Raw genomic sequence first — 15,298 nt, 5'->3', positions numbered from 1 at the left:
ACAGATAAAGTAAAAAACATAAACGCATCCCAGGCTTCTTCAATGTTGAAAAAAGCAATATACTGGTCTGAAGGTACGTGCAGACTCGACTATATACGATGAGTTGTATTTCGTTGCAGATGCGTTACGTGTATCCTGTTAAACGAGTGTTAGGGCACCGTTTTGGTAGATTTAAGTTCAGGATCTCTCGGTGAGAAAGATGAGTTCAACTTCCAAGAAACGTGAAAATTCTTCCAGCCATCCCAAATCGTCGAAGGTGAGATTTAAAGCACATGAAGTACATTCATGATCGCGCGCAGGTGTGCCCAATATTCGGACTAGTGCACGTAAGGTCGGTTAGGCTTAAGTAAGGCCTAGTAATGAGTGAGTGACATGAGTGAGTAGTACTATTAATTGCCTGCCCATCTGGATGCATCAAGGACGGCGGCATACCACGCGATACACAGACGTTGTTGGCCAGATTGCCGTCATCATTGCCTGACTAGTGTTGTGCATAGTGTGGTGTAAATCGTCCCTATTTCTATAAGAATTATCAAGTGTAGAAATTTTAACAGAGATCAAGGCAAGTTTTTATCACTTTTTGTGGCAATTTTTGGAAGCTTTGTCCCTGTTCATGCCATTTAATCAGCAAAAAAATTGACCCTCCCTCAAAAATTTTCCAACCTACCGATCCTACTTTTGAGAGGGATGTAATCGAAAGCAGCACCGTTATAGTCCCCAGGTCCTTAATTTTGCCACCTATTGTCGAGTCTGATTGGTTTCCACCGTAGGCCTTGGCAAAATAAGGGACCTGGAGACGATACGGTCACGTACCCCAGGGTCAAGAACTGTGGGGTTTGATGTCCGCCGTACGCCCGCATGGGAGCGTGGCAGATGACCGACATAACAGACCCCACTGTTCTGGGAGTAGCGATCTTCTTGTTTTGCTATTCAAACTTTATGCGAAAGACATACCAGTCACGCAGATTGACCGATTGTGCCCAGTACAAACATTGACTTGATAGAGAAAAAAAGAAAAACCTTCAATTTTTGTAACTGTAATTCCTTCCCACAAAGGTGTGAGAACAATTGTCGTTAAAATGGAGGATTGAAAACCTGTAGCATTGAAAAGAAAGGTAGCTTAATTCCCTCCAATCAATGGCCTTTCCATCTACATACATGGATCATAGAGACATCCTCTGATCACGGCCTAGATTGGTCTGTAAATTGTGCAAATCCAGTCGCTGGGATAGAGTTTACTTGTGTAAACTGTTCTTGTTCAACCCTTTCAGCGTCACAAACACAGTGACAGTGATTCGGAGGATGATTATGTGCCCTACGTACCGTTGAAGGAGAGACGAAAACAGCAGGTGTGTATTCATGGTATGAACAGAAATCAAAATGAAATTAAACCGCATCCCCCAAAAGGAAATGACTTCAGAAAAACTCTTACAAAATTACTGAAAATTGTGTTCTGCACATAATTTTAAATGCAAAATTATTTGAACCTTTGTCGCTTTGGCAAATTTGCCCTGTGGAAAATGTAAGTTGCTGACTATTTGCTGTGATGTTCATAAAGCCCAATATTTTAGGGCGTTAATTCAAAAGAAACTCATTTTTTAATATAAAGGATCAATTGACATGTACGTGTATGTAGCCTTTATGTGATGTGTTTTTGAAACATTTCTAAACGTGCTACTGTATACTATACTCAGGGGTTTGAGAATTCAGCCGTTCAGCTGATTTTAGCTTTTTTGTGTGTAGATGTTGGCACTGAATTTCAGCTTTTTTGTACAACTGGTCTGTATAAAAGTGTGGGAACTTTTAACATTTCTGCTTTTTGCTAGCTGTTTTCAGCTTTAATTTCAAGCGGCCACCCTCACCCCTGTATACTCCTCATGGGGTTAGCTGGGCTTATTTCAGGAACGTTCATCAGGGAGCCAGATGACCGGAGAAAGCAAAGATGTGATTATTAGTTGGTTCCCCAGAGCATGAAATTATGGTTGGACACCAGCCAGTGTCCTTCCTCCTGGCACTTGTCTGACCAAAGGTTGAGGTGGTCGGACAAAAAAAATGTTCAAAAGGAAATGTAAAGGAAAAAGTCCCCAATGCAAAATCCTGCCTTTATTTTTACTCTGGATTTTGTGATTCTTGACATTTCAACTGTGAGAATGTGTTTTATAAAAAAAACTTAGTAGATCGTGGTAGTGCAGTTTGTCTGACCACTTGTTTGGCCTAATTTCACGCACTTCTGGCTCCTTGGGCAGTTGGATAAAGCTCATAAACTCCTGAACCGCAAGATCGCCAAGGGAGTGGTGGAAGGGAAGCAGGAGCAGCGAGACAGTGGTCTTGAGGATGGCGGGCTGGTGGATGACCTGGGCCCCAGGGCCAATGTCAGCTTGCTGGACCAGCACGCAGAGCTCAAGAAGAAGGCAGAGAGTAAGTCTTCCCCTTTGCCCCGGTGATTAACTATTGAAAATTTTAATAGTACAGTGACAAGGGGTGTCCAGTCGAAGGCTCATTGGCTCTGATGGTTGTGTTCACTGGATCTACTCATTTGGTTGGTTGCACTGCGCTTTCCTTCAGTCCTGTAGGAAATTACCATATTTACTTCCCTTTTGAAAAATTTCTGGTGGGGCAGGAGTTTGAGAAGGTGCTTTCTTGATGGCTCTGCAGTCAATAGATGGCAGCACAATCAACCAATCAAAGTACTTTTGTGCCCAGCGGTACTTTACTCGCTTTCCAACTCGGTGACCTCCAGAATCGAGCCACACCCAGGCTGACATTGCAGTCCTTTCCTGATGCTGTGGGGTTTGTCTCAAAAATATCACTCTAGGTTCTCTCAGCATCCCTCAAACTCAAACCCCTTTATTGGCACTGAGTGAATAACTCTAACTTTGACTCCAAACTCAACCTTTGCGGTGATAACAGTGAGGCTTTCACCCATGTGACTCTGAACACAAAGTTTGATATCATCTCACAGGACTCGGGCCTGAGTTCAAATTTCGGTAACTCAAAAAAGCATGGCTAATCTTAGGGGCTGTCTGTTATTAAAAGTTATGGGGCGATTTAAAAAACCCAGAGTCAAATCTCACAGCCAGGTCTCCAACACCATTGCCCTTTTTTCCTGTCATCTCTGAGCAGGCAGCAAAGTCAACCAGCTGGACAAGCAGCTGGAGGAGGAGCAGAAGATCCTACAGAGCATCCAAGAGCAGAGAGCGCTGATGACGGTCAAGGAGTTGGCCAAGGGCATCACGTACACGGAGGCACTCAAGACAGCGTACGTACCGGACTCAAACTGGGCCGTTGTGGTGCTGGCCAATTTTTCGACTTCTTAGGCAAAGAGGAGGACTGCATTCCAAATAAGTCTGTAGAGGGTTTGCATGGCTGCCATCTTGGAGGTCAGTGGTTTTGTTCTGCAGGGTATGCACGGAGGAGGTTTCCCCTTGAAACATAAGAACTGCCCTGCAAGATGGCCACCATGCAAAGCCTCTACCAGCAACCAGAATTAAAAACCAGTGCTTCGGTGGCCCCTTGCTCCTGCTGAGGGGGTGCGTGTGTGCTGAAAATCTCTCGGACCAATAGGGTTTTGTTATTTGCCAAAGTGCGTTCTGTTAAAAGACGAATGCTTGTATGTGGTGAAACAGCTGGAATGACGTCTCCTCAGAGTCTGTTCTACCACTGAAAGCATTACTGTTATGTGTATGTGATCATTACACCCCAACAAATCTGCAGTTTCTGGAAAATTTGACCCTCTGTTGGAAGGTTTACACTGTGCCTCTTTTGAGGTGGGGCTGCATTTGCTGGCTGTTATTAGTGAGATGTGCGGAGCACTTGTATCTGTTCTGAGTCAAAGTAAATGATACTCTACACTGATAACTGATGGTTTAGGAATCAGACTAGTTGGGAAAATGTTACTGTCAGTGGAGTTACTGTCTTTGATTTCCCGACAAGCTGGCTTGCCGACCAATAAAAGAATTGGATTTGTTCTTGAATATGCATGAGGTGAACTAGGGAATTTGAGCATGCCTGGTTACAGCAACTCCACTGACTGATCAGTCACTTTTTGTCTCTAGTTGGACTGTTCCAAGGTGCATCCTTAACATGGGGGAGGGTCGCCACGAACGAGTTCGTAAGAAGCTTCACATTATCGTCGAGGGAGACAGTGCACCGCCCCCCGTCAAACACTTCAAGGTATGAAAAAAACACTGCTTGCCCGAGGCTGGTCACCAGCCAAAATGTCATGCCATTTGTGTTGTGTGGTACCAGCTCCAAGCTGGTGTTTACTTGGCTGCCGGGGTGTAGTGACCTCCCCCCCCATAATCAATTCCATTTGGCAAATACAGCTTTGGTCTGCTAATGAATAAAAAATTGTTGCTTAAACAATATACGATAGCCGTTGGTATTTCCCCAGTAGTGTACCATGGATGTCCATTTCACACGACACAAGGTTGGTTACCAAGTTACTAGTCGCACCCCCCCCAAGGAAATGCCTTCGCTACGCCCCTGCTTGGCTGGTCAATTTTGCTGGGTAATATGAAGAATTCTTTGATATTGTTTTCCATTCCTTGCAAACTCCAAGATGGCGCAGATAAGTTGGTGGTGGTGCTTTCGAATTCACGAGTTATTTATTTTGTTCATGATATATAATTTACATTGATTATTCTGGCTTAACACCCTTCTAGTGGGATTAAGACCTCATCTGGTAAAAATCTGACTGTGAAAGAATGGACACAAACCTGACTTAAACAATTTGTGACTAGTTCCTTGTGATTACTTTTCCCCGATGAAGAAATTTAAAGTCTAAGAAAGATAAAAAAGTATGAAGTTCTGTGAGTTGAAACGTTTTTAGAAGATCTTGGAAAATATCCCTCTCGTCATTTTAAATGGAAAGCAATTTCTGGCATTCATCTTAACCTCCGCACTGATGTAAATCAATGTCGCATCAGTGTCTCAGTGCCACCCGTCCATCTGTCTTGATGACAGGCAAAAACAAATCTGGACATGCAGGTTTTAGCTTGTTAGGCAATTCCCAAGCCCCCAGCTTTTTACATAAAACAGTCTTCACATTTCCTTCCAAACTACCCGGTGCAGTAGAAATATGGCCTCAGATAGCTGTCTAAGGGGTTTCAGTTTTAAAAACTTTTCCCAGGAGAGGGCAGGCAGGTTTTAATCGCAGTTGGGAAGGGACAGGCATTTGTTACAATCCCAGACGAAGTCCTGATGTGAATACATGACTGACACAATTTCACGATATTGAAAGTCACCCCAGTTTCTTTATCTCACCTTTTTCTGTCTTTTAAAGGAGATGAAGTTTCCCAAGTCCATCCTCTACGGCTTGAAGAAGAAGGGAATCGTGCATCCCACTCCCATCCAAATACAAGGCATACCCGTGGTGTAAGTCTGAATGCGTTTCTCTTTAACCCTAACCTTCGCAGGGCTTTCAAAATCAACCAGGAAGTCTTGACAGATTTTTTTCAGAGGAGGGGTTAGAGTTCCTGCTCATCGTTGGATGTTGTAAGATTTGGAAAGGTTGGTCTGAAAAAGTGCCTTGGGGTTAAGGATGAATGAATGATCGGAACAGTTGGGACATTGACTGAAATAATTGAAACAATTGAAGTTAAAGAGAAAGCTAACTCACCAAGATATTCTGCGACTATTTTTTGGAGGCAAAAAGAATGAGAAACACAAATGGGCTCAGCAGCGAAATCACAGAACTGACAACAGAACTTTACTGAACAAATGAAGCGATCAGAAAGTTTAAAGCAGTAAGTGTAGTTGGTAGGCCGATAGTGTCATCAACCCCAACCTTGTAGGCCGTTTTGACAAGAAACCCCGCCAAACTTGTCAACGTGGCTTGCCTGCAGAGTGCAACAGCGCCCAGCAAGTCGGCTCTCGCCAAGGCCAAACAGCCTGGAAGTCTGTGGCATCTAGCCACCAAAGGAACCATCAGTGGCATTGTGCAGGAGGACTTGGTTTACATGTCACTCCCGTTGTCTCCATGTGGACAATTTATGTGGCAGGTATTGATTACCAAGTGCAACACAGTGTGCAAGACTTTATAAACCTGCACTGAGCCGGATCTAGCAGGGTTAGAGTTGATGATGTTGGCCACTTTTTTTTAATGGTGAAAATTCTGCATGGATTTTCTTTTTAGTTCGTATAATTGTCTTTTATGCTCGTTCAGTCCACTCGTAATCTGCTTGATGTCTTGTGACCGTTCTACAGCCTCTCTGGTAGAGACATGATCGGTATCGCCTTCACCGGCTCGGGCAAGACTCTGGTGTTCACCTTACCCCTCCTCATGTTCTGCCTGGAGCAAGAGAAGAAGATGCCTTTCATCCGGAACGAAGGGCCGTACGGCCTCATCATCTGTCCCTCGGTGAGCGGGAGAAATGTATCACGAAAAAAAAAATACTCGCATTTCGGGGTATCTTTTAATCCCACAGAATGCGTCTGTGAATTTGAAATACTGACCAAGAAATTCAAACCTCACGGGGCCCACCCCCATGCCTAATGTTTGTGTATGTTGTCCCTTTTTTTCAACGTTTTAAAAGTTTCTTAATCTGGTCAGCTGAAAAAAGTGACTTGCTGTCGTGACCATTTTTCGCACTGCTATCTGCTCTCTAAAGTCAGACTTTTTAACCAGAATATTCAGAATATACCGTGTTAACGTGTAGTATTGATATGTACGACATTAAAATTGACTTCTCTTAGTGAGGGTACCAAAAGAAAAAAAGTTTGATAGATATTACCCCCATAAATATTAGGTCAAAAAGAACATCAAGAGAAAAATTACTCACCTACCCACCCCAATTTTTTTGCTTAGTAGGAGAAGAAACACAACTATTTTGTTGGTTGGCTTAAGGGAAATCACTAGATGCTTCAGTGGAGAGAAGGTTTATTTTCCTCCACAACTTTGCTGGTCACGCATACGTGCATTGAAAATCTTTATGAAGGCCGTTTTGAGGATTTCTTCAACTTTTTTTTTTCAATAGCGCGAATTGGCCAAGCAGACCCACGACGGCTTCCAGTACTTTGCCAAGTGCCTCGAGGCAGAAGGCCTGCCGTCCGTGCGAAGCATGCTGTGCATCGGCGGGATACCGTCCAAGGATCAGATGAAACTTCTGCAGCAGTGAGTACTGGGAACCAACATCTGGAGTTGCTTAAGTCGGGCATTGTCCCTTACTAAATTTACATACTAAGTAAACAACAGTCAAGTACCAGTCAAGGACAATACAATCCGTATAGAATTTAGTTGGTAACCAGTTTTTGCTGAGCTTAACAAATGTCTCTGCTGAGCATTGGTGCACACACCAATCAATTCAATTGCTCAGAGTTCAATCTTTCTGAGGTCCCGTCCGAAAAAGAGATAGAATCTTTAAAGATACTGCTGCAGGTATTTGACCTTTCCAATTGTTGCGATCGCCTTCTTTGATTGCAGGGGCGTGCACATCATGGTGGCCACGCCCGGCCGGCTAATCCACATGCTAAACAGGAAGAGCTTCAATCTGTCGGTTTGTCGCTACCTCTGCCTGGACGAGGCTGACCGCATGATCGACCTGGGGTTCGAGGAGGACATCCGTACCATTCTCACCTACTTCAAGGTTAGCGCATGCCTTCCCTTGAATGTAGTAACCGTGACTGTACGGATTTGATCTTAATAATGCATGAATTTTTGTGTTTTTAGGCGAGACACTTCACTGTCATTGCTTCACTCAACTCAGTTGTTAAGGTCACCTGTCAGGGCAGAATTTAAGTCTATTTTGAAAATATTCTTTTTTTCACAATCCCCCCCCCAGGGCCAGAGGCAGACGCTCCTCTTCAGCGCCACCATGCCCAAGAAGATCCAGAACTTTGCCAAGAGTGCCCTGGTCATGCCGATCACTGTCAATGTTGGGCGGGCCGGGGCGGCATCATTGGACGTCATCCAGGAGGTGGAGTACGTCAAGCAAGAGGCCAAGATGGTGTACCTGCTGGAGTGCCTGCAGAAGACCCCACCACCAGTAAGAACCAGGCCCCACAAATGTAGAACTAGTTTTTATATCAATGATCCATTCCCGTTTTTCGATTATAGTTTGATTGATCCAGCAGCCAAGATTTCTGTTGTGTGCTCATTTTCAGTTAAGGATTAAGAAACAAGCAGTCTTAATTGATGTGACTCTTCAAGATTTTTTCTAGATTTCAGACTTTTTAGCCAGTGAGGGAAACTTGACTCTGGAGTCCACACTGAACTCAAAATATGCCACTTAAAATTGCAAAGAGGGACGGAAAAATTTGAAAGTATTTTTCAAACCTACCCCGTATTATGAAATGGCTGAGAAAGTTAACCATGATTGGTGGAACTCATACATACCTAACAGTCCCAAATTCTCTGATTTTTCCATACACCATAGGGGGTTAGGGTTAAGCAGCGCCCTGAAGTGTGTAAACCTGTGGGCTTGGGCAGGCAACGTGCCTCTTAAAGTTTATTCAATCTTGTGGTTGTTAAGTGGTGGGTTTTGTTGAAAACTCGTTTCATAGTTTGTCCATAAACCAATAATCTCTTGATTGGTGTGGCATGTCTGTCCATGGACATTGACGTATAGAATGAAAGGCAGTCAACCCCAATGTCGCATTTTCATTGTCGTAGGTGCTGATCTTTGCTGAGAAGAAAGCAGATGTGGACGACATCCACGAGTACCTCTTGTTGAAAGGTGTTGAAGCTGTGGCTATCCACGGAGGAAAAGGTACATGATCAACTTTTTTTGTCGCAGCTACCTTCAAATTTGATCACTGCAGTATGGTTTGATCCACCTGTCTGGTAATCATCACTAATTGCCTACAAACCATTTGTTTCTGTTTAACCACTTCGTGCTGGGCCCATTTATCCATGTTGATTCAGCTGGGCTGGGTGATTTTTCATTTTTTTCTGTTTTCAAAATTCTTTAAAAAATCATGACTTCATTTACTGGATGTTTACAGCCACACAAATGACTGTCTGGTGGCTACTCTAATCTGACAGACACCATCTATTGATGCCCAAGTATTTCAAGCAGGCCGGCCGCCTTGTAAATGAGCCCAGATTGTGCGGTGTTATGTAATTTTCTTTTGTTCCTAAAACCGTCACAGTGCGCGGCTGACGTCTTTTCAATGGGGGCCAGATTAGCGTGCAGCGGTATTGTATCGCTCATCACTGGAGTGCTTTTGTCCCCAGGGGTAATCTGCTTGAGCTGAATGCCACAAACAGTGGTATAATCTTACAAAACAATGACGGATTTCCTCCGCCATTGGCAACTGAAAAAAAGTTGGAAATTCCCAGCAGCTCAGTCTTTTGTTCCTGGTGTGGGTTTTTCTTAAAAAGGCCCGGCTCTTTTGTCCGGTTTCAGGCAGCCCAGCTTTAGGTATAAAGAAAATGAACCCGAAACCGGGTCCCCTAGCAGCAAGTGGTTAAAAAAGTGGTCGCTGTCTATTTAGGAAGTAAGTTACATTTGTGCAAATGTTCACTGTGTTGAAGTTGCTTTTTATGTGTTTATTGATCACTGCGTTAAGAACTGGTGCATTGAAAATGCTGTTTGAATTTGTACATCTTCTTGTTGAAGAAGCTTTTTAAAAAAATTGGCTGGCACCACACATTTTTTTCAGCTACATATTCTGGGGTTCAGGAAGCCAGACCCAAATGGCTGCTATGCTAGCATCTCATGCTAAAGTTTGCAAACTGTGACTTTCAGGAGAAATGGAGTCAGTCTCTTTTTTTCAAACTCCCTCTCAGACCAGGAGGAGAGAACCCGCTCCGTGGAGCAGTTCCGGCAGAAGGAAAAAGACGTCCTAGTGGCCACTGATGTGGCCTCCAAAGGGCTGGATTTTCCTGATATCCAGCACGTCATCAACTACGACATGCCTGAGGATATTGAAAATTATGGTATGTATGTCCAGGTTCCAACCGGATTCATGAAGTGTTGTTTGCTTAGTGACGTTTGGAAACTGAGGAACATGCACAGTCCATTTTGAGTGATCTTTTTATGAATAAACGAAGCCTAAAATGTCAGTGTACCAAGTAAGGTGAACTAACAAATCACAGTCGGGACGATAGGGCTGAGTCAATTAGAATAATTCACTGTGCGAATATTCGACCTACAATTTAATCGAAATATCCGAATATTCAGTCGTTCTGACTGGCAGAATGTTGGTGAACAAACCATATACAAAATCAGTTGCAATAACGCACACAATTGTACATTGTAATCACTACAGTAGCTTCTCACATCTAGGAGTATCTCCAGCCACGATTTAGAAAGATTTAAGAGATAAACAATACTTCTTGCCCTGTTGAAAAGTTCTATTCCCTTTAACCACTTGCTGCCAGGGAGCCCGGTTTTGGACACATATTCTTTATATGCACAGCTAGGGTGCCTGAAATCGAACAAAGGGAACTGGGCCTTGTAACAAAAGACTGTTCTGGTAACAAAAGACCAAGCTGCTGGGAATTACCAACATTTTTTCACTGTCAATAGCGGAGATAATCCAGCATTTCTTTGAAACAGTATACCACTGTTTGTGGCATTCAGTGCGATGGATTACCACTGGGGACAAAAGCGCTCCACCACCACAGTGATGAAACACATAGTACAGCTGCACGCTAATCTGGCCTCTGTTAAAAGAAGTCAGCAGCTCACTGTGCCAGTTTTGGGAACACAAGAAAATTATGTAACACCGCCAATTCTGGGCTCTTTTTACAAGGCGGCAGGCCTGGCTGAGATACTCCAGTGTCAATCATATGCAGCAAGGTATGAGACGGGGAGAACCCCCCCTGCTTTGTGCTGGTCATTGTCTCGCAGGAATCTGGGGAATTCCTTTCAGACATCTTGGGGGGGGATGTGTTAAGTAACAATAGTCTGGAATGTGTATAGGGATTGGACATGTTGGGGGGGTACCTCTCGGTCTCATTTCTTGCTGGGTATAGTGTCAATAGATGTTGTCTGTCAGACTAGCCAGACAGTCATTTGTGTGGGTGTAAGTGTCCAGTAAATGAAGATATGAATTTTTAAAGAATTCTGAAAACAGAAAAAAATGAAAAATACTCCAGCCAAGCAGAATCAACATTTATAAATGCCCCCAGCCTGAAGTGGTTAAATTTGTTAATGAATAAATTACTTTTTGAATCGTAAGATTTTTGTGGCTCTTTATTTGAATCTGCTTGAAGCAAGCCTCCATAGGGCAATTTTGCTCGTTTCAAACAAGAAAATTCTCCCTCCCTTTTCATAAATTTTGCATTTGAATATTCAAATTTGGAAAATAATATTCAAATATTTGATAATCGATTGAATATTTGGATATTCAGCTTAGACCTACAGGAGGAGTGAGTTTTGTTTTAAGCAAACAAGATTTCAGTTGCTATTTGCAGTGGGGAGGTGAGGGTATTCAATCCACTGTGATAAATAATGCATATGTTATGAGATAAAAGTACCTGCCCATGCTTCTGGTTGCCAGAAAATACTCCTGCACCGCCCTCAACTGACCCACATTAAAAATGCAGAACTTTGACGTTAAATCTACTGTTCTTTGATCCACAATTGTGTTTAGTTATCTAGTTGTCTTTTTTTTGCATTTTTTTTCTTCTTTTTCCCAGTTCACAGAATAGGCAGAACAGGTCGATGTGGCAAAACGGGAATAGCTACAACATTCATCAATAAATCATGCGGTAAGTTGTATTTATGTTCCAGTGAAAAGAATGATAATAAAAACTTTCCTTATGTTGCCCATATGACATTCAGGTCCTTTTGAAAGGTGCCAACACTCCACCTTCTTGCAAAAGTAAGAAAGAAGTAATGACTGGTACAGAAATATGGCAGATGCTTATATGACAATGCTGCCGTGTGTTCATCGCATATGAAGATGGGTTGTGCACATCAAAATGAAAATTACATATGTTGAAACAGGTGTACACATTCTTCATTTTAAATTTTCAGAGAGTGAAATGGAGAGAAAACTCAAGAAAACCGAGTGTGCCTTTGATTGCTCAGATAGTTTGGAAAGTGTTTTCATAGCATTGTTTTTGTTTTCCATTATTCAGAGGAGTCGGTTTTGCTGGATCTGAAGCACCTGTTGTTGGAGGCGAAGCAGAGGGTGCCACCGGTTCTGATTGCTCTCGGAGGGAACGAGGAGCACCTGAGTATTGGAGGTGGGTATGAGCCTTGACCTAGACCAAGACAAGGTGCTATTTTCTTTGCAACGGAGGCTCCCTTGGTCAGAACTGCACTTTGCTGGTTCACGAAAGACTAGGAAATGCAAACATTACATTCGCATCACTATCAGCAAATTTGAACACTCCCGACTAGCATGGCTCTTTTCAACCAACGAGGGGATGTTTCTATTTGAGACGGATTACCCAAGTGAACTGTGTTTGTTGTCATAGTCATTGTCATAGTCATTGTCATAGTCTCTTGGCTTACAGTTTTATGTCCCAGTTGTTGAACCATTAGGATAATTGTCATAGTGTAGCTAAAGTCACAAGCCCTCTCAGATGTCTCCACCTAGGACCAATGAGCCAGTTCAGTGTTCCAACAGTTCATGCCAAACTGAAGGGAGATCATTCGGAAACGGGAGCGCACACGCTCGATAGTCTGCCCTATCAACGCCATTCAGCACAGCCATACGCCGCCTCAGGCGTAAGCTTCGTTCTCGAAAGACCTTGCTTTTTGAAAAACAGAATTTTCTCATTATTTGACCTGTAGCCATTTGCGAATTGGGTCGTGTCCCATAGACAACTTGGAGCATGAGCGTTACGTGTGTTTGTACTTGTGTGTGGGATGCACTCTCAAAGCGTCTGCTGTAGCACATGCAGATCAGAGGTTTTCTCAGATTTCGAAGAGGATTCTCCTCGCCGTGTGCGGTCATGATGTGTTGACTGCACCTGTATGTACAGGCCCGTGTATCTTAATCATGCACAGTGTGGACTTGCTCTCAAATTTGATGGTGTATCATGTGTCAACGTGCCAGGGAACCACAAATGTTTGGAATTATTTTGGTTGTCCAAGGTTTGGAATATCACGATATTCAACAGACACTATGATTTGACAATACTTGTGAAAAGCAATAAGTTAACCCATGGAGGTCCCAAGCAGAAAATATTGCTTAGCAACTTTACATCGTAAGTGAAAAATTGGTAGAAGACTGATCGTAGGTAATACATGCCGCATGTCTCTTTGCTTGGTAACCTGTGTCTGCTAAGTACATGTAGGTATTCCTCCTGCTTAGCAAATCTGTGTGCTTAGCAGCCTTATGAAATATAGCCCCTAGAAAGCCTTGCTGATGGAAGAATGGGTTACCAGCCAGAATTGGTATGTGATGTGTACAGTTCTCATGGCTGGTTCTCAGCTGGGGATTTGATTTGCTAGTCTTGAAGTTTTGCTCAATGGCTGTTGAATAGGCAAATATTTCAGATAACCCGAGTGTGGGAAATTGATGGGGGAAGTCCAAAGTATTGCTTTGTTTCACCATTATGTTTCTTTCTTTTTCTCTTGCAGACGAGCGTGGCTGCTCTTTCTGCGGTGGGCTGGGCCACCGCATCACTGAGTGCCCCAAACTGGAAGCCATGCAGACCAAGCAAGCCAGCACTATCGGCCGCAAGGACTACCTTGCCAACAGCGCTGCCGACTGGTAGTCATCTCCACCATTGGCTGGAGGAATAACGGTAAACCATGCCAGGCCCCGAAACTTTTCAAATCAAGGACTGCCTTGCTAACAGTGCTGCGGTCTGATAGGCAGCTTTACCACCGGCCAGGAAGGGACGATAGACTGTGCTAGAGGTTGCATGCTGTCACTTGAAGGCTGCCTGGCCAAGCGTGCTGAAGACTGGTAGAAAACCTTACAGCAGGCTTTTAACAGGGATGATATGTTGTGGCGGAGATGGACATTTCTTTAAGTTTACTTGGCAGGCAGCAAGATGGACTGCTGTTCACAGCTGCACTGTAGGCCAAGGTCTAGATAGAGATGGTAGACTCGTCATTACAAAGATTACCTTGCAAACAGCACCACGGATTGGTAAACAACTGTACCACAGTCTGGTAAACCACTACATTGGAATAAGGGTCATTGGTGGGTCTGTGGGAGGGGGACTATGGCCCCTCAAAAGAAGTAACATTTTTTGGAGTTTTTGAAAAAATGGAAAATGACAATTTCTTGGGAATGTTTCACACCCCTTCCTTCCACAAGCGTGTAAAAAGCCCCACATTTTAGCCTCACTTTTCAGAAAGGCCACAAAAGGTTACGTAAAGAAATTTCCCAAATGTTGCCCTTCCCCTAAAAAAAAACAAATACAAATTTGGGCCATCCCCCAAATGAAGGTCTGGATCCGCCCTTGATAGGTATGGTAGCCCAGGTTGGACATACAAACTTGTCATAAAAATACCAGGCTGGAATGGCAAATGATTGCTTTACATATAAGGGATGGATGGTAAGAAACATGGGGAAATATTCCATGAATCTTGCCTATAATAAGAGTCAAAGATGAGCCAGTGCAGGAGAAATCTTTTTCTTGAGAAGTCCTCTGACACAGGATCACAGGGTCAGCCAATAGGCATTCCATGCTGCTCTGTGTGCCTCAGAACTTCACCAACCAGGTTACAAGAAGGGCATTATCAGAATGGCATGCGCCAGTCAGTGAAGCCTCAGAGGTCAGGTCACCAGTCTAGATCCGAGAGACTTTGAACTTGTCATGGTGAAAGTCATGGGGGTCACCCTGTGGGCATTTTATTCGGATAAATTGAGACACTGTGACTAGGATGTCTCTTTGTCATTACCCAAAATTTGTCCTCCAAAATTTCCAGTGTGAAACTGTAACATTGCAAGAACGACTGAACCTGTTATACATGTACAGTCAGTTTTCATCAGAAGTATGTTCTTTTAGCATAAATAACTTGAGGCTAAAGTTAAATTCTGTACACGTGTTGATATGTTTCTGTATCCTGTAAATAAATCTGAGAAAATGATTGTGGGATATGACTGATTTCATTGCATAAGATTCAGTCTTCAGGGCCGACCACATAATTATATCAGGGTTCGAGCAATCACGGTAAGTTTGTGCGGAACCATTTTTGTTGCAAACTGGCCAATTTTCCCCGGTGACCTCTACACAAAAATGCATCCTGGATACCAGGCAAAAACTACCAGTGGTTGATGGATGCACTGGAACTTGCCGATCATGTGCCTGAAAGGGCCTAAAGCGCCCTCAATTGTCATGAAGCGATAAAACCCCAAGGCCCATTTGTTGAACATGCGTTTGGAGGAAAGGACGTGACTGCCCTATCTCTGAAATTGTAAGTACATGTTAAGCCATTTT

At 43.4% G+C, this 15,298-nt stretch overlaps 1 protein-coding gene across 1 annotated transcript; it reads left to right on the top strand.

The window, feature by feature from the left end:
* The first annotated feature begins 76 nt into the window (after positions 1 to 76).
* On the top strand, positions 77 to 14,948 carry ddx41 (DEAD-box helicase 41). The gene is made up of 15 exons (XM_022230943.2): positions 77 to 256; positions 1,272 to 1,349; positions 2,247 to 2,418; positions 3,124 to 3,259; positions 4,056 to 4,173; positions 5,285 to 5,376; positions 6,208 to 6,361; positions 6,978 to 7,114; positions 7,424 to 7,586; positions 7,782 to 7,985; positions 8,612 to 8,708; positions 9,731 to 9,880; positions 11,588 to 11,659; positions 12,032 to 12,139; positions 13,485 to 14,948. Exons 1-15 carry the CDS (start codon positions 200 to 202, stop codon positions 13,619 to 13,621), a joined length of 1,875 nt encoding a protein of 624 aa, XP_022086635.1. The 5' UTR covers positions 77 to 199; the 3' UTR covers positions 13,622 to 14,948.
* Positions 14,949 to 15,298: the final 350 nt, after the last annotated feature.

This window comes from Acanthaster planci, linkage group LG13 (assembly GCF_054643075.1).
Source record: "Acanthaster planci isolate LZ-2023a linkage group LG13, COTS_SCS, whole genome shotgun sequence".
Classification (NCBI taxonomy): domain Eukaryota; kingdom Metazoa; phylum Echinodermata; class Asteroidea; order Valvatida; family Acanthasteridae; genus Acanthaster; species Acanthaster planci.
Note: the sequence above shows the minus strand (reverse complement) of the source record. Positions and strands in the feature narration are given on the sequence as shown.

Bases quoted from the DNA above. Each gene is read 5' to 3' on its own strand.
- ddx41 (XM_022230943.2), top strand. From the start codon at position 200: ATGAGTTCAACTTCCAAGAAACGTGAAAATTCTTCCAGCCATCCCAAA. The intron at 9,881-11,587 runs GTATGTATGTCC...TCTTTTTCCCAG, and splicing joins TGAGGATATTGAAAATTATG to TTCACAGAATAGGCAGAACA. The intron at 11,660-12,031 runs GTAAGTTGTATT...TCCATTATTCAG, and splicing joins ATTCATCAATAAATCATGCG to AGGAGTCGGTTTTGCTGGAT.